The following is a 19,660-nucleotide window of genomic DNA, read 5'->3' on the forward strand; positions in this document are numbered from 1 at the left end:
GAAAACAGGCTCTTTGGCATTGTAATTTGATTGAATTGCCACTTCACAGCGGGATGGTGCATCATGGTAACACTGGCTGTGAGCCTGAAGAAAGTTGCCAACAAAAGCCTTAATGAGTATGTAGTTATTCCGGAATAAGTCTCCTGTCAGCAGAGCTTATTTGACTCTTGAACTGATTTGAGCTGTGCCAAGAAAAGCACTCCTGCTCAGGTGCAGACACACTGCCAGTATTGCTGAAACAAAAACATTTTTGGTGTAGGCAGAGCTGTAGCATACATATAGTACAAAGGCATGGTCCCCTCCTATGCAGACCTGGACACAGCCTGACATGAAGATCCTCACTTGGTTTGATCAGTCTGGTTTTGCCCTAAGATAAGATTCCAGGTGGACTTCAGAACAACCTACCAGTCATGTCCTGGCCTGGCTGCTTGGATGGGCCCTCCATCCTTCAACATGCATGTGCAAGAGTGCTGCTCACCTGAGCCCACAGAGGTGGCCCAGCTGCTATAGAGGTGGTATCTCCAATCCAGGAAGGCCAAAACTGCAGGTTCACAGCACATACTAGCATATGCTAGGCCTGGATTATGACCCCCACACAGCTTCTGGAGCTCCAAGCACCATCTACAGAATGAACTTTCAGGAGGACAGTGAAGGAGATGCAAAGGAGAGTCTGGATGCAGATTTGAGAAGCAGATTTTCTTGTTTCTGTTTTTCCACAGAAGTTGAAGAATGAGCTGGAATTAAATGGAAATCCATTTTCCTCCAAACTTGGAAATATTCTGCAGGATCTCAGATTTTCCAGACTTTCAGCTTGCAAGAAAAAAAGAAAGTACTTTTCGCAAAACTATGCCACATTTTAACAAACCAAGTAGTAAATAAACAAATTTCAAGAACAAGGAGATTTGCTGTAGAGTTAATAATGAGTTCCTGGGCTCAAACAAGGTATCATTTGAGGTTTTTTTCTCTCTTTCTTTTTTTAATTTATTAGTAATGGACTATTGCTCAAATAGGACTCAAGCAAGAGGGCAGTACCTTAGGGCTGGCGAAAATATTTGAAAATGCTAAGTATACAAGTCAGAAGGGAAAATATTTATCTTTCACGAAGGCATGATGACAAAGAAAAGATTCTGGAGATGTTTCCAGTTTCTGCTTGGAAACTTGTCTCCTTGGCCAAGGGACTCATTCCTACATTTTACACTTGTCTCATACAAAACTCCTCTTGGCCTTCTGTAAGCCAACCACATGTTGGTGGGGTACGGCAGAAACGGACCCATTCTTCTCAAGGGTAAAAGTCATGATGTGTAAGTTTCAGTATTAAAAACTTGCTAATGATTTTCAGTATCTCAGGGATTAGGAAAAAACACGAGTCTGTTTCCAGCTCTGGAAACCTGGTTAATGCTACACCAGGATTTGGGGTGTCACTTTCTTTCCTCTTTAAACAGGAAAGGGAAACGTGCTTTAGAGGTAAAGTTGCAGTCATTATACAAGAGGTAAATATGGCCAGTATTTTTTATTACTAGTGGAGGAACAGGATATATCCATTTCACTATAGTGTTAAAAGATTTTTATCTTCAAACAATAGCTCAAATTTTCTTCTGGTGTTTTTTTGGTGTTTTTTGTTTGTTTGTTTTGTTTTGTTTATTGTTTGTTTGTTTGTTTTTCTGTTTTCTTTCCTACACTTTCCAGATTAGGAAAAAACTTACCTTTACCAGGAAAACCTGGGCAAAAGGAAGTATAAAGAAACAAGCATTTTAAATTTAATTAAGGGAACTTGTTGGGGGGGAAAGGGAATAAATCATGAAAATGCCATTCCATTGTGCAGATTTTGATATGAAGGTGACATGCTTTTTCTGCTGAAATAACTTTCTCTACATCTTGGAAAAACATCTGTAGTAATAAAAATATAAAAGATCTCTTGAGAACAAGAATAAGAAGATCAGTCAAGAAACAAATTGTCTGGGTAGAGAAACTGAATCTACTTCTGTGCATCAAGAGGCAATAAGAGAACAGTGCAATACTGACAATAGTAACACATAACATGTTATCCATACAAGGGAACATACAGTCTGATGATGTTATTGAGTCATGGCAGGAATATCAGCAGTATTGAATGATGAGTTATTGGGTGCTAAATCCCTATGCATGTTAATTGCAGCCAACATTCCAAGACTATGTATTTGCATATTTGCGTGCCCAGCCACTGGGACAAAGATGTGTGTGCTTTTCTCAGAGCAGCATGGGTCTGAACAGCCCAGCACGGGACTGGGGCTTCTTTGTACTTCACTCCATAAGCTCACAGGAAGACATGGTCTTTGTCCCTAAGCATTTTAATGTCTATGGAGAAACAATGGCATGAAACAAAAGGAGGGAAGCAGAGAAGCAAAGGGACAATGAGGTCTCGCAGTTACGTGAGTCAACTCCATGTACAGTCATCTGAAAGGCTCCTCAGCTAAATAGCTTTGCTGTCCTGGGATGTGTCCGGGCAGCTGGTGCTTTTGCACAGCTTTGATGGTCTGTCTATTCAGTTTTATTGTTCTGATGTGGAGGATGTTGTTTGCGTTTGTAGGAGAAGGAGGCCTAGTTCGGAGGAGGGAAGCAGGACTTCCAGGTTTCCATGCCATTGCAATGGGTATAGGAAATAAAATAAACCTAAGACACACAGCACTGTTTTTCACATCAGGTTTGAGGAATACAACAGGAACTGATCCTGTTTCTATTATCTGTCCTAGGTTCATCTACCTCTAAAGCCTCAGCAGGCTCAGAGGGGTGACTGGACAGGTGCTGCACCGAAAATCCCCCTGCAATTTAATTTATGTTACTCGGGAGGTCATTAAAATATAACTGCAGCTTACAGTCAGTAAAACCAATGATGTGTGCCCTCTGTCTTTCATAGGAAATTTTTTGTGTACAGAAATCCTTGTCCTAAAATACCTGTGTGATTAAAAAAAAAAAAAAAATCAGATGAATCCTCCAGGGAAAGTTGGTAGAAGCAGCTATCCAGAAGTGAACCAGCTCAACATTAGTCACGTCATACTTCATTACAATTACAGCACTAAAATATACAGCCAAAGTGAACACCCTTCTCTCAGGTTTCCTCATATCAAACTGTATTGACCTGAAGTCATTTGAACGTCTATCCTTCTTCTTATTAAAGTACTAGAGGTTTATCTTGCAAATGTTCTGCAATCACCCTGTGAAAGAGGATAACCCAATATGAAAGTTACCTGCGGTAGCTGGCTAGGGCCCTTTCCTCAGTTTTCTATCTGCAGCCTGAAGTGTCTTTCTGTCTGTGAGAGCAACAATGAGGAACATTCTAACTGCAGTAAGACACTCATGGAGTGGTAAAGGAAGCACCTTAGTGTGGCGAAAGGTTTATGTTACACATGGAGCTGTTGTTTTCATATGACAGATGTTCATGTCTGGTCAGCACAACCTTATCTGCTCTCCTATAAAAATTGCTTCTGTGTGGTTTGGAGCACATGAACTACAGGTAGCTCATTTGCTATTTCTCTGCATGTGAGCTCTGCCAGCTGAACTCTAAATGCTTCTGTCTCCTTCCTTATTAAGAACTCTATTAATAGACCTTTTGGCTGCATTCCACTTGAAGGTCAGATTGTTTACATGGAGTGAGGATATATTGTGTTTTTCTAAATAGAGAGCACATTTTTTGATTCATAAAAAAAACCGCTTTTCCCTGCACAACATAATAGAGAGATAGTACTTCCCACTCCTGGCTGAAAGTCCAGGGAGTCCCAGAGAATAACTGGGATAGTAGGGATACTCAACTGCATGCAGGAAAATAAAGAACAACTAATAAGCGAAAGAAAATAAAATACAGGTAAATGCAATTAATGGACATTTATCTCCATCAAGTGTTTATCACTGTCTTACAGCTGCAATTCTTCCAGCAATGACTAATAGCATATGAAGTCCAGCATAATTTTGTCTTCCTCAGTCAGTACCACTGTCCCCATTGTTGTTTTTCAGGAATTTTCTTCTGTTGGAAACAAAGGGGGTCGAAAAATTTGGAGACCTACAAGCCCAAATGGGGAAGGAAAACAATACATGCCATATGAGGTCAAATTATGTGGATATACTATTTATTATATCTATTATTTTTCTTCCACCAAATTCCCCATGTAGTAAAAAAGTACTTCATGTTCTAGTGGAACAAAAGCATTCCTGTATATGACAGCATATGGTTTTCTCCTTTCTCTGTTGATTTTTAGTTCTTCAGCATTTCCTTGCGTTAATGTACCAAATCATTACAAAGATTAGAGCTATTCTCTCCACTTCAGCACTTAAAAACATAAATAAAGAAAATGAGACATTTTATCACTTTAGTATTACAACAGTTACAAGATAAAAACACATGGAATGGACAGAAACTCTCACAAGTTCAACCAGATTGTTCACTTCTATCAGCCTGGAAGGCTATTTTTGACACACCAATTTGGTGACACACGAACTAGGAAATAAAGTGAATGAATTTTTATCCAGAACACAGAATAGGCCAGTGTCTGGCCACTGAGTTGGTTATAGGCTCAGAACTTTGTGGACAGTTAGGGTTACTTCTTCTCCTCTCCCATTAATTCCAGTTAGTGCCACAGCACTTGGCACTTGGCTGCAGCTTGCCCCTGAGCTTCTATTTAGGCGGCTTTATAGCCTGGTCCTTTATTTTTGTTCATGAGACTACCACAAAGTTAAGAGCCTAAGGAAAAGGAGTTTTAAAATGAAGTGACTGATAACCACCCACCACTTTGCAAAAGCATCCATGAGGAGATTCATCTGGGGCTCTACACAGAAAAAAGTAGCAAGGGGAAAACAGGGGTTGCAGCCCATAATGTTGAGTTTGCTAATGTGCTGTGGGCTGCTGGGAGGCTTATGGGGCCCACATCAAAGAGTGAACACAGTGGGGCCAGAGGCTGAGGCTGGATGGTGCTTCTTTTCCACAAAGAGTCACTTCAAATAGAGGAAATGTGAGGGCTTCACAGAAGCCCTTCTCTCTTGGGCTAAAATGTGTGAGAAAATGCAGACAAGCCACCTGTTCATGAAGTGGCAAGACTAGGTCTGCCCAGCTTCTTCCCTCACAGCCAAGTCTTTTCAGGCTATTCTACAGCACAGCCTAAGCATCTCTGCCACCTACACTGGTAAGTTCCTCCATGGATGGTCCGCTGCTGTCTTAGTTATGCTCAACCTGCATGTGGATAAATGTAGCTGATCCATCATCCAGTGCCACCAAAGGTAATGCTGTAGTAACATCAGTGAGGCTTTGACCTGGCTGCTGGAAAGAACTTCTGGCTCCTGAAGAGGTTCTGAGAAGAAGACTGCCAGTTTGGATGGATGTTAGGGAGCTGAAAATCATTATGGAGAGATTACTGGGCTAGATGGATTTTCATCCTGATCTAACATGTTCATTTTTACTCTTAAATTATGTTGTTCCCTATAATGAGCAGCAGCACGGAAAGATGGCTTTACCTTAGATAATGTCAGAGCTGAGACCAGTTAGCATACACTTCATACTTGACATTATCATATTTCTGGCATCCCAGTATTTGCCCTTATAATTTGGACAATTAAGTGTGTGCCTTCTCTGGCAGTAAGTAAAAGCTTTTAAAGTGGTGTAAAGAAAGGTTCAGGTCACTTTCACTGTTCATCCCTTACTCTGGTGTTACAACTACTGTTGGCCAGCATCAACAATGACAACATAAGCTTTTGGTTTCTCTTGGGAATGCAAGTCCCAGAAATAATATGACCATTTTCAAAATCTTCAAAGGTTTGTATAATCTTTTTTTTTTTTTTTAGTGACAACTTTTGGACTGTACAAGTGGCTACTGGGTTCTGAACTGTTGGATGCACACTAGCAAGCCTACCCCTGCAATTAAACTGATTGGAAAACAAAGTCTCCACCTTGATATCTCTGTCCCTTTTCAGACATCAACTGATGTTACTAATTCTGTGTGAATAGGTCCTAGCCTTCTAAATGTGAGATCTGCAGTATAGTTTAAAGGGCAATAATATCTCCTGTTCTAAAACAAGCAGATTCATAGAATCAGAGAATCATGCCCCTGTGGGGATAAGCTGAAATACCCAGACTCTACAGCCTGGAGAAGACTCCAGGGTGACCTCATAACAGCCTTCCATTACCTGAAGGGGGACCCCAGGGAAACAGGGAAGGGACATTTTATATGGGAAGGTAGTGGCAGGACGAGGGGAAATTGCTGTAAATTGGACAAGTGTAGGTTTAGACCGGATATTAGGAAGAAGTTCTTTACTGTGAGGGTGGTGAAATACTGGAATAGGTTGCTCAGTGAGGCTGTGGATGTCCCCTCCTTGGAGGCTGGATGGGGCTTAGAGCAGCCTGGTCTGGAGGCAGATATCCCTGCCTAATCATAGAATGACTTGGGTTGAAAGGGACACTAAAGCTCACCTAGCCCCAATCCACCTGCCCTTGACTAATTGCAAATCACCAACTCAGGCTGCCCAGCACTCCATCTAATCTGGCCTTGAGCATCTCTAGGGACAGGGCATCCACAGTTTCTCTGGGCGGCCCATACCTGTGTTTCACAGCCCTCTGAGTGAAAAATTTCTTCCTAATATCTATTCAAAATTTCCCCTTCTTTAGTTTAAGGTCTTCCATCTTGGTTCTGTCATTATCAGACCTTGTAAAAAAAAGTTGGTCTCCCTCTTGCTTGTAAACTCCCTTTAAGCACTGGAAGGCCACAGTGAGGTTTCCCTTTCTCCCTTTCTTAGTAATGGAAGAGATGTTTCCCTTCCTCCTGTCACCAGGGATTTTGCGTGACAGACACAACTTTTCAGATGAGCATAAGACTGCAAATAAATCAACGTATGAATAAGAATAGGAAAATATGCTTCTTTATAGTATACTGTTTTAAAACAAGAGTCCATTTTTATTCCTTCCTTTATTGAATGCCACCCTGGAACTTTGGTGTTGGGCGGGAGCAGTTGTTTCTTGGGTGAGAAGAGGATGAGAACATACCAAGGTCAGGCTTGCATTCTCTTTGTTTGCTGCCATTTACTTATGCTTGCAAAGACTTATGATGTTCAAAGCTGAAAAGTAGCAGTGTAAATTTCCTAAATGCCTTCAGAAAACCAAGAACTCAAGCACTGCTAATAGAAACACGAGTTCCTGAAACTGGACAGCACTGCTTGGGTTTCCTTTGGAAAAAAAAAAAAAAAAAAAAAAGGAAAAAAAAATGGCCAAATGCCTGAAGTATGTAAGAAGGAGCTGTACAGGAGTTAAAGGGAAGCTGCATAGGAAGCAAAGCAGAGCCCGAAATAAAAAGCGGGAACAGAAAACTAAAAATAACAAACAGGAAAGTGTGACACAGCTGCAAGGGCTCTTGTCCATTCTCCCTCAGCATTGTACCTTTTTTTTCAGGAACATACTAATATTGTGTTTGGATTTCAATGGCATTCCAATCTATTATTTGTTCTTCAAAAATAGATGTTTCTCTTGTGAGGAGGAAAGATTTTTTTCAAGTAATGTTCATATGATTTCAGTTGTCCTAATTTATCAAATAATGCTTTTGTCAACTGGTGCTTGCAGAGAGCAGGAGGACAGTGCAAATTATGTTGATTCAAGAAAAACTCAACTCAACCTCCTTAGAACAATGAAGATCAGATAGTACATACTTAACAGTTTCTCTAATTTTCAGGTGAGTATTTTTGTGATGGTTTTAAAAGAAGTAAGGATCCAGCACGCAAGTAGGAGTTGTGGCTGCTCTGGGAGGGAATCAGGGAGGATCAGGAGCACAAAGTACTGAGGAAATCTCTGTCTTGTTCCTCATCCAAACACAAGTTTGTTTGTTTACACAGAGGATCTTGACTGCCCCTCAAGTGCACAAAGTGCTGCTTGAGAGAGAGGAAGCAATGTTTCAGCTTTCAGAGTTCTTGCTTTATTAATGCTTATGTAATTGTTATGCTTGTTCATTCTGCAAAAACTAAACCATGCACCTAGATTTTGCATCATCATTGACTGCCCAGAGCATAAATACAAAAATGACTCTGTTTGAATGGTGCTAGTGCCTATTCTGGGAGAGCAAGAAGGACAGAACATGCAATTTGTCAGCCTAAGGGTAGTCCGGGACAGTCACAAACCCCAAAGGAAACCACATTTAAGACCTGCCCAATGGGGATCATGGTGTCTGTCAAGTTATCAGTTCCAACTTGTAAAATTCCTATTTTCAATAGACACAACAAAAACAGGAAATATTTACCAACTCTGCAGGTGTCAGGAAATACCTTCAAAATGCTGCTGTGGCTTGACAGTCCAGTTAAATAAATATCAAGCTTATACAAAGGGGACAATAAATATATTTTCATTTAAAACATATTCTTCAATGTGTTTGCTCTAATACATATGTCTTAGCAGATCACAGAGGCAAATCTGTATTGTTAATTACATTCCAGTGATTAGACAGTGACATGTTTAATCGCCATAACATAGGAAATGACCACAAGTTGTACCAGAAGAGGTTTAGATTAGACATAAAGAAAAACTTTTTCTCTTGATGAGTGGTCAGGCACTGGAATGGCTGCCCAGGGAGGTGGTGGAGTCGCAGTGTTCAAGAGGCATCTGGATGAGGAGCTTGTGGTAGCAATGGTGATGGGAGGATGGTTGGATTAGATGATCTTGTAGATCTTTCCAACCTTGTGATTCTGTGATTCTATGTGTCACAACTCTTGTGCCAATGAGAAACAACAGGAAAGTACACTGAAGATTTTTGGTGTAGTTGACGCTGATACAACTGCTTGTCATTAAAATCACTGGAAATGTGTTTTTTGTATTACTTGAAAGGTGGATGGGATGTATCTGACTGTATCCGAGTCTTTTATATTCCTCCGTGTATTTCAAATGTCATACTAAAGCATATGATGATATATTCTTTGTACTGTAATGGTGCCTGCAACGTCCTATAATGCATTATAAGAGAACATACATTGCAGAGTGTTGCAACCTAGTCCTTATCACTGGATCTGCACATCAAATATAAAGTAAGGCATATTGCATGTGTTTCCCATTTACTCTTCAATAGTTGGGAAAATATGTTGGGAAAATTATTTGAAATGAGAGCTATTTTCCAAACATGCTGTTATTGGAAATAAGGTCTCACTAAAAACAAATCTATAATCTATATGACCCAAGAACATTGTGCGATTATCCATCTTATGCATCTACCCCAGGAAGGAGAACGTCTATATCTAAATTCAGGATTATGATGGAAGGAATGATCATCTGAAAAAGAATGAAAGATGCAGGGTTAGGTAAAGAAAATAAGAGAAGTCTATGAAATGCCACACCTCAAAATGTCAGGAAAGAGACCTAGAGAGTGTAATGTGAAGCAGGAACATATGTGAGAGGAGAGGCTGGAAAATACAGAGGAAGGTTAAGAGCCTTTGTTCCCATAATAATCCTTTCATCATTTGTATTATTTCCTTTATCAGTGTAATCCTATTGCACTAGTAACAATAGATCGATGTCTGAAAGAATGATGAATGACTTTTCTTCCATCATAATTTCATGTTGGAACCTATTCTTTGTGGAGCAGTCTATCACCGTAATCACCAGTCACAGTGGTAGCAATGGTAATGGGAGGACGGGTGGACTAGGTGATCTTGCAGGTCCTTTCCAGCCTTGTGATTCTATGGTTCGGTGACCAGGGTAGCTGAGGAAGTGCAAAAGCATTTTGTAAATTGGATGGAAAGCAGAAGAAAACATACCAAAGAGGTCTGCAGATGTCCCACTCCTTCTTCTCCATTCACCTTTTATTAGCCTCCTGTGAATCCACAGGCCATAACCATTTGGCAAATCAAATTCCTGGCCATCGAGAGGTCTCCCAGGCACGTTCTGTTCTGTGCTCAGGGGTAAGTCAGGGAGGGACTTTCCCCAGGAGACAACCTGGGCCCAGCCGCCTAGTTGTGAAGGTGAAGATGGTGGGAAGGCAAGGACACAAGCCACTTGGGCACAAAGTCACTCTGGACACAGGCCATTCCTTAGCTCTCGGCTTCAGCAAAGAAAAGTCCCTAGCAAATTTACCAAGTGGATACAGACATTGTGAAATCGTTTCTACGGATTTAGGAAGAAAACTGTACCTAGTCTGTAGGTACAGGCTATGCAGTCACCAGCAGTATTACTGTTAATGGATAAACACAACGGTGATGCTTTCAGGTGTTTTTTATTGAACAATAATAACACATACTTTTTAAAATCAACCAGCTTATCTGATTTACATTCAAGAACATCATTTATGACACTTGTAAAACAACAATAACATATGCAAATATTTACTACATTCTTTAAATAAAGCAATTCAGTCTGCTGAAAGAGCATGGATTGGATTCTGCTCTCACTGAAGCTGTCAGAAAATGGCTTTTGATATCAATAGTTGAGTATGAATGCATTTTCCCATAAATATCCCACAACAGAACTTCTCCCTCTCAGTTCTAGACATCCAGTACAGGTTAAAATGTGGTATCTGCTAGTTTGAGATTTGTACTTCCTGGATTATCATGGACCCATGCTGCCATATTGACGTTTGAAGTCCCTGGCGGACACCGTCCTTTTGCTCTGACACAGTGTGACTCAGCGTTTCCCTCCCAGGTAAGCAACCTGCTTTCACTGAATCTGGCTTTGGATCAAGGTCTGGACTTCTTAAAGGCTTCAGAGTTTCTCTTGGTGGTAGTTATAAGGTAAATTTTCAGACCCTTCTCAATACCTTGGCAGTGGTAATCTGTGCTCCTTCTTTCACTGAAGTCACTGTCAAAGCTCATATTTTTTTCAAAGTGAATATGCAATTCAATTCAAAGTGCATTTCCATTGAGAGTTTTCTGTCTTAGGAGACAATTCGGATCTCATGTATCACAGGTTCATTCTGTTACTCTACTTTCACTTCCTTTATCTCAAGACCCAGTCATTTCCAAACATATTAGAAAACCTATCTTCATGTGGCATTTTGTGCTACAAATACATAGTCCAGTTTGGATTGAAGGATGGATGCTGCCAGTTCCCAAACACACTGACATATATAAATTATACTGACTAAAATGGGGATGCTTGCTCATGCATGTAAGAGTTGAAGGACTGGAAATCAAACTATCACAGAATCCCAGAATGGCTGAGGTTGAAAGGGACCTCTGGAGGTTGCCTGGACCAACTCCTGCTCCAGCAGGGTCACCTGGAACTCTATGAGCTGTAGCTGCCCTCTCACTTAACTGAGAGTTCAAGTTTTCCCTATATCTGATTGGATGAGCTACAGTAGAGTGGCAGCTGAGCAGCAGCCCATAATGAGGATGGGGAGAATGAAAGTCCATTTGCTGCCCTGTGACCTTGGGCTTGCTCTTCCCCAGAAAACTGAGGCATTGCTCTAACAGCACCAAAACAGCTGTTTTATAGAAGCATACACATTTAAATAATGCCAAGCAAATTCTTTCTTGTCTGATTCTTCTCTGTATATCAGTATAATTTACTGAGTATGCTTTTCTTTCTACAGAATTGAATTTCAGAAGTCCACCTTAATATTGTATATGCCTGCAGTGTTTAAGCAAAGTTCTTCATGATGTATAGATTTAAATGTGTTTTCTCCCTGAAAAAAGGCATATTTATCTCCAAGTAATTGTCACCAGACTTCCAAGAAGCAGAAAATTATCAGTGACTAACACTGGTTTATTTAATTCACACCACTGAGCTCCTCCTCTGTTGTTATTATTCTGTCAGTGTGACTCAGGGGCATTTCTTTCTATCCTGGGATTTGTTGACATCCATTTTTATTACCTTGGCTCCACACCCATGGTTTCATTCACCCAAACGGTCAACAGAATTCAGTGAGAGCTTTCCTGGACTGAGGCTGCAAAAATGGGCTTTTGATATTATTTAAATGAATTGTGCTCTTTTTTCAATATTACTATACATTCAGAGATCCCCAATGTTTCTTTCTTCAAATACTTATCAAAACAAATATCAAAAATCATATACACTGTACAGTCTATTTTTAAGTAAACATTTTTCTCATGAAAAACAGAATCACAATTGGCCTGCAGAGGTTACATTTTCATATGCTATAGATTTAGTTTGTTCTTAAAGTGTGTTGTTGCATATTCAATAATCTGTAAGAAATGTGTTCTTTTCAAAGTCTTATTAGCACAAGTAAATATCAGCGAGGATTTAGCCACTTCATCACCGGGGTGCGAATTGCTTTCTCCTTAACAAATTCCTCTTTTACAGAGTTGCCATCCCCTGATGCCATGTCGTTATCTGAAAACAGAGTAATAAAGTAGATTTCATGGAAATTAGATGATTAGAATAGTTTCCTACAGCAACATCTCTGGTTTTAGGAGCATTTCAGAAAAGTCTCAGCTGACAATAGTTTTTGCAGGAATTCAGCTGAATGCTGCCAGTTATCTGGTCACAGAATTTCTGCCAGATTGTGGAATAAGACAGATGTGCCTTCTAATAGTCTAAGCAAATGCAGGTGATATGAGTTTGGTTTCCAGCTCTCACTGTAATGCTCAAACATGACATGGAACCTGAGCTACGCTCAGACAAGGCCAGCTGGCATGCAACAACTCAGTGCATGCCATTAGGCTCTTGTACAAAAAAACAACAAAAAGTAAAAAAGAAAAAAAAAAAAAAGGTAAAATATATCCAGTTTGCCTACTGGAAGTGTTTCCTGGCTCATGCTGATTCCTGAGCTGCAGCTGAGGTTGCTTGCAAGGATTGCTGGCCCAGGGCAATGCATGGCAGCCACTACCCTACTGTTTGATGGGGAAGGCAACCACACTGTGATACGCAGAAACACGCTCTGGAAGCCTTAAAGTCCTCAGGGTAAATGTAGGCATAATGCCTTCATGGAATACATGGGCCAGAAACACCCAATTAAAATACAGAAGCATCCACAGTTGTTTTAATTAACCAAGGTTCTGCTCTGAATTATACAGCCACCTCTGAATACCAGTGCTAAATTAAACCTTGTGTGATCATCCTATGTGCAGAGCACCTGATCTACATCCATCCCACTTTTGAGGGCTCTATGTCAGAGTAACATTTGTGTGGGTAAAAAAGTCCCACTTGTTTCCATGGGGTAAGAATTTCATCCTGGCTGTGATAAAACATTATGCACTGAGGGTGCAGAACGTTTGGGACAAAAGTGAGGGAAAAGGCCTGGAGGCACTAATGAAAAAGGAAGCTCTGGAATATAACGTGAGTATGATATCTGGAATGCATCTGAAAAATAAACTAATTAAAGTAAAAAGAAAGGAATATTTTCTTAATGATGTTTTAGTGTGTCACCCCCTCACCCTCACCCATCATTTAAAAAAAAAAACAAAAAACAAACAAACAACAAAAAAAACACCACCAAAAACACCAAAAAAACTGAAAAGGTGAAAGAACAAAATCACAAAGGAAAATCAGACAGGATTAGGACTGATCCATCTTGCAGAGTGTTCTGAATAATCACTGTAAATATAGTACAGGCATAAGGTCAAGCAGTTTGTTACTGTCTAAGCTTTTCTAAACAGGGAGTGGAAGAAACATGACAGGTATCAATGCTAAAAGCTCTGGATAGTTAAAAATAGCAAAAGAAAAATCAAAACTAGGCAAGAAAACTGCTGTTTAAGGAGAAATGAAATTGAAAGCGTTTGGGGTGAAATCCCAGAGAAGCCACCAGTTGGTTTAGAATTGAAACTCTGATATTTATTTAAAATCTTTGCACTGGCATTCATTTTGACTGGTACTTGTGTTTAAGGTAAGTATTGTTTGGTTAGGTATACCTCAGTATCATCAAAAAAATAAACAAAATGGCATGAAAAGTTAATGCCAGCTTTAAAAAATGCAGCTTTCACTTCCTCCCTCCTCAAATATTTCAGTTTTCCATATGTTCCCTTTTTTGTTGTTGTTGTTGTTTTATTTCCAAATAAAAATATAAGTCTGGAAAGATCAGCTACAAGTTTCAGACACAATCCTAAACATCAGAACTTATTCCAGAGGTACTGTGATTAATAACTAAACTAAAGCATTTCGTTAAACAGGCCATTGACATCTAGAAATGTAGAATGCTCTGTCTTCAAGGGGAAAAAATATTTTAATTTTACCATATATTAGCTGACAGTGGCAATGTAATATAACAAAATCCTGTTTGGACTTCATCTGAGCTGGCTGGTGCAAGTCCGTGTGTATCCTCCCATTGCACAGGTGACACTGCACTCTTAGTGCACTCAACAGCTGCACAGAATTTTTTGCATGTTAGGAATGCTGACTGTTTTTACCATGTGTTACTGCTCACCTAATTCCTTGCCTTCTGTTAAAGGAACTGCTGATCAGGGGAAGCCTTCTGCTGTTAGCTCTTTGCACAGCTCCACCAAAGTACAACCGCTCATGCAGAGCGCACAGAGCATGCCAGTAGATCATGTGCAAGAAGATTTCTGCTGAACTCAGCAGCCCCAGCAGGTCTTACCTGTGTGAGAAATTATTTTTCGTCGATTTGGAGGCTTTGAAGCAGACAGCTGAAAAAACGGGAACTTCAGACACTTCCCAGTGACTCTGTCACAGATGCCAGATGGACAGTTGCAAGTTTTCCTGCACTCCATGCCGTAGGTACCGTAGGGACACTCTGAAATAAAAAGCAATATAACAAAGTATTCTTCAGTGATCGAGGTGAGCTACCAGTGCCCTCAATGGTTGTCCTGACTATGTCGTTAGAAGTGGAAAACCTTTTAGAGGCAGCCAACTAAGCCTAATGACGGCATATGGGGATGCTGACCATTTGATACAAGTATCTTCAAGTTTTAACAATCACAGATTTTCCTTTCCTTATGCACATTATATACATCATTTCTTTTCCTGTAGCTTGTTTACAATGTGCTAGTCTTCACTGTAGTTTTTAAAATGCAAATAGAAGGCAATTTGTACACATGAATATGCAGTAATCAAGGCTGTCCTTAGAGGTTTAACACTGCATTTAGAAAAGAATACTTCAGAAAGCTTTTGAGTTCTCTTCTGGGGTATAAGATCACCTGGTCTGGAAGATTTGCAGACTTGCTTGGGGTGCAGGAGGCCACAGGGAGCTCTCCAGGGTGGCAGCATGTCCTCACATCCCCAGACATGGGGAGCACTCCTGGGAACATCCCAGTATACATGCAAAGAGCTCCCAGAGAGTGGTCTGCCTGCATATGACAAATAGCAATCAGGTGCAGAGGATTTGCCCCATCCTGGGATGGACACAAATTGCATGACAGGGGGTTGCATGATGTGACTTTGCTACAGTGCATGTTTTCCCAGAGTTGTGAGACCTGCTGTCACAGTCCTTGTCATCCTCTGTGTTGCTGTTCATATCTTTGCAGGACCAGAGTTCAAGAGATAACAACACAGAAACTCCAGCACAAACATGCCATCCCCGAATGCTCTAGCAAGAGGTGAACCTAAGGGACATGTGCAGTGCGCCAGAAAAAAGGTCTACATGTTCAGACTATCTTTTCCAACCCAGGAGCTGAGACCCAGAGTGTTTCCCATTCTAGCCCTTGAAACAGATGGGACCAAAGACACAGATAGCCCAGGCTCCCACAGCCCCTCTCCAACACCCCCACAGAAGGGCAATGGCCACAATTAGCTCTTATAATACCTCCCTGTCATGTTCTTCTGTTCTACCCCATTTTGAGCACTAGGACCTTCCAAGCCAGACCTGGTTTCTGCACATTTAGCATCCCACAACAGGTTTATCCTTCTCTGACCAGTCTTCTCTTGAACCAATGCGAATATTTGGTTTTTCTATACAGCCTGGTGTATATGAAAAATCAGGAAAATGTGCCAAAATGAAGCCAACATTTTACAGTTCTCCATGTACCTGCTGGGCACTTTTCCAATAAGCACTGGAGATCCAACCAGTTCTCTGCTGGGCATTCCCTGCTGAGCATCACACAGTGAATCATCAGCTTGGAGCATCTCACCAAGTGTTCATACACCTTCTTTCACGTACAGTCTTTGGTTTGCTGTTTGTCCACATAAAACAAAATCTAAGCCTTGTAAGAAGTAAACAGTTTGTGTGTGCACAGTCCTCCCTGAAGGATGAGCAGGGCTGACAGCACACATCCCATGAAGCCTTAATCCGTATGTTGTGAGTGCTCAGTTACTCAGCTCAGAAAGCTGGGACCCAAAGCTGGGCACAAGGGAATGGAAATTAGCCCAAATCCAAGGGACTATGCAATAACCCTGGCACTGATGATGCTCTTAAGGTCTGACAAAAATGGGAGATTTTAGTCAATTTTTCAGTTTGTAAGTTGTGTCTGGCAGGGACCTGCTCCTGCATATATTACCAGATAGCTTGCAGTGATTTAAGGGAAGCAAGAGTAGATTCTCACTGTGACAGAAAGGTATCTTAGTAATAAAAGTGTAGAGCACCAGTCTTCATGGACTGCTTTGAATAATAATGACATTGCTGCTGATAAGAATATGGAAACCCTTACAGCACTTTTAAGATAAGAACCACAAAGAACATGAATCAATACTCAGAGAGCTGCTCTGAAACACACTGTGCATGTTCTACCCATCCCAGAACTCAGACACTGAAGAACAGAGAGTTCAGGCTTTTTGTCCACTATCTAACAATAAATTGGTCACAAGATATTAGAGAGAATCCAGCCTCCCTGACTCCAAGAATTACTGCAGAAGTCATTGAAATTAGTAGGTAATCTGCTAAAATAGCTGTAAATGGATACCTAAGTTAAGAATACTTGTCCCTACACTGATGGCATTCACGTAAGTGCAGAAAGAGACTGTGCTGTCTCTGAGCAGAGATTAAAAATGAAATTAGAAATGAGCCCTGTAATATTAAGTGCAAATGTACCTATGGGCAATACAAGTCTTAAATACTGATTTACAACTTCAGCTCCAGTTAGGCATTTATTGAGAGTATTTTCTTTTGTTTGTCAGATTTACTTTGTATTTTCAACACTGCCTCCAAAATTCTGCTTCAAAGATTGAGATCTCATCTCCCTCAGAATTTCTTTTTCCATTTTTAAGTGTGCCATTGAAAGATATTCATTTGAGGACAGTAAAGAACAGTTCAAATAGCTGTTAGAACAATTTGAGATTATGGTACCATGCACTACAATACTTTTAGTAAAGTGAAGATCAGTCAGCTATCTCATGAAAGTAATTTTGGTGGGCACACCAAAAACATGGCACTTACATGCAAATTCTACCCGTTAGAAACAAAATGAGTTTTGAATTTCACCTTCAAATATGCACATGCATTCACTTTCACATCCCCGTGTAAATAAATGCATGCTCTGTGTAAGTCAGCCTGAATGATTTTTGCAGTGCCTGGTCCTCAGTCATGCCTTTCACTATGATTATTAATACTCCTACCATTTAACTGCCACGATGCCTGTGTGTTTAAGGAAGTTATTCAGAGGCATATCTGTATCTACTCACTGAAGTGGCACACAAATGCAGGAAAACTCATTGCTTTCATGCTTTGTAAAGCATTATTATTAATGATTTATTTTAAAAGCTTTCTCCAACCTCTCATCAACCTAATTCCTTATCTCCTTCAGAAGACTCTCATTTTTTGCATGAAGCAACGATGCACTCAGCTGGATTTTGCCGAGCTGATGAGAGGTGCAGCCTGCCTGGCAGCAGCTGCAGGCAGACAGAGCCCACACCCTCCCACTCCCCATCTCTTGCCACAGGGCTCTGTCTGCCCTGACCACATCCCCAGAGCAGCTGAACACCTCACAGGCAGGAATGAATAAGACACAATGTTCTCCGGCAAGGTTGGATACACAGGATTAAAGTCTTTGCATGCCACACAAAGTCACCATGCAGCTCAGCAGAGGGGTCAGGACAGCTCCTGAGTCGCCAAAGTCTGAACCACAAATCTTATCATCTCTTCACACAACCTATATTCCTTCCTCACAGATGTCCCTGATCCCAAACAACGCTCTCCCATCAGTAAGCCTGGCCCCTCCTACATGTAACACCTTCTGATAAAGGCAGGTATCTCCCACTTTCCTCTTGGCTAAGAGATGAGTTGGAAAAATCTCCTTTTAACCTTCCAAGCAGGAGGCTACACATAGGCTGCTGTCAAATCACCACAGTGGGTGCATGCAATGCGCAGGTCATTACCTTTGCAGATACCAAATTCATCACCAAAGTCATCCTCCTCAGTGTAAAACTGGCACTTCAGCCCCGGGCCACACTTGACACCATCCATACCCGAGACCGTGCGATAGCACGTCTCGCCCAGCACTGCTGCACACACCCGGCAGCAGCCGCAGTCGTCCAGCACCGTCCGCTTACAGCGCAAGGTGCTTTTGCATGCATTACTGTCACAAGGCTCGGGGCAATCGACCGCATATTTCGCACTCCAAGCAGCTCCAGCATGTGCAGGCATTAGGAGGAGTGTGAGCAACAGGAAGCCCTTCATGTCTCGCAGGGGTCAACGCTCGGTCCCAGGGAGCAGGTTGCAGTGTTCAGCCCGGCGTCTGGTGCAGAGGGAAGCAGCGGCACAGAATCCAAAGCAGTAGCTGCACACATCAGCCTACAAGTTTATGAGCTTTATACAGCGTGTTGCCCACATGCTGCACCGTCGTCAGCTTCCTCAATCCGGCAGTGCTGCTCCTGCCAGCCTCCCTTGTTTCAGTTTATGAAATCCAGGATGAAGGTTGGATTAGCACTCTACTGCCATCCAGGAATTGAAAAGCCTGAGCTGATGTAATCTGTTATGTTTAGTTGGTTGTTTTGCATGAGGACTGAAAACTCTCACATCCGTCTCAAATGCTCAAGGACGACTGCCAAAAGGAAAAAAAAAAAAAAAAAAAAGAAAGAAAAAGAAAAAAAAACAAAACACCACACAACTGAAAGAAAAAAATAGAAAAGAAAAAGAAACAAGAAGGATGCATACCTTCCTTCAGGCCAACAGCTGCTGGCAGCACCACTCTGCCCCATGCACACAGGGAGCCAGGGAGAGCATGGTGGCTGTCCCACATCCACGGTGATTTTGGGCAGAAAAATCTGCACTCTGCCTTTGAGGGGAGGTGGACAGTTGTTGTAAAGTGCAAAATGAGATCATGGCAGTTAGGGTCCGAGCTCAGATATTTCAGTGATATTTTTCCTGCCTGCTTGAAATAGTACTTTATAATTGGTATTTAAGTGGCGCTGAGCTAAAAATCCTACTCAGAGGGTATTGCTAGAATAAGGCCAGAATGAAAACAGCATTCTGTGGGCTATTCTGCAGGAAACTGCGGAAAATGAGATGTCCCTAACTCACAGACCAAGCGGGATCCTCCATCCTCTGCCAGCACTGGTCCACAGCTCCAGTGCAGATCAGAGGGAAAAATACCATGTCACCTCCAGTGACTTAGACCTGTGGGACACCCCGGTGATGTTCCTGAGTGAAAACAGGGTAAATAAACAGAAAATAAGCCTCAGCTTTCCCCCCATCCCTCTTAGACTCTATTCACAGTGCCAAAGCCTTGACAAGAAACAGCAAACAAGCTACAAGTTCAGTGAGACAGATGAGCCACTAGAGAGATGGAAATTTCTGCTCCAGAGAAATAAAGATCTGCAGGAAAGGAAAAATGAAATAAGCCTGATCATAAATAAAACCAAGAACAGCAAAAGTTGCTGCCACTGAAGTTAGTG

The 19,660-nt window shown here is 41.3% G+C and overlaps 1 protein-coding gene across 1 annotated transcript; it reads right to left on the reverse strand.

Moving 5' to 3' along the window:
• Window positions 1-10,180: 10,180 nt before the first annotated feature.
• On the reverse strand, window positions 10,181-18,791 carry ESM1 (endothelial cell specific molecule 1). The gene is made up of 3 exons (XM_015848746.3): window positions 18,143-18,791; window positions 14,475-14,630; window positions 10,181-12,274 (listed from the first exon to the last, which is right to left on the reverse strand). The coding sequence occupies exons 1-3, from the start codon at window positions 18,441-18,443 to the stop codon at window positions 12,174-12,176; spliced, it is 558 nt and encodes a 185-aa protein (XP_015704232.1). The 5' UTR covers window positions 18,444-18,791; the 3' UTR covers window positions 10,181-12,173.
• Window positions 18,792-19,660: the final 869 nt, after the last annotated feature.

This window comes from Coturnix japonica, chromosome Z, assembly GCF_054131305.1.
Source record: "Coturnix japonica strain WE chromosome Z, WE-NBRP24, whole genome shotgun sequence".
In the NCBI taxonomy this organism is placed as follows: domain Eukaryota; kingdom Metazoa; phylum Chordata; class Aves; order Galliformes; family Phasianidae; genus Coturnix; species Coturnix japonica.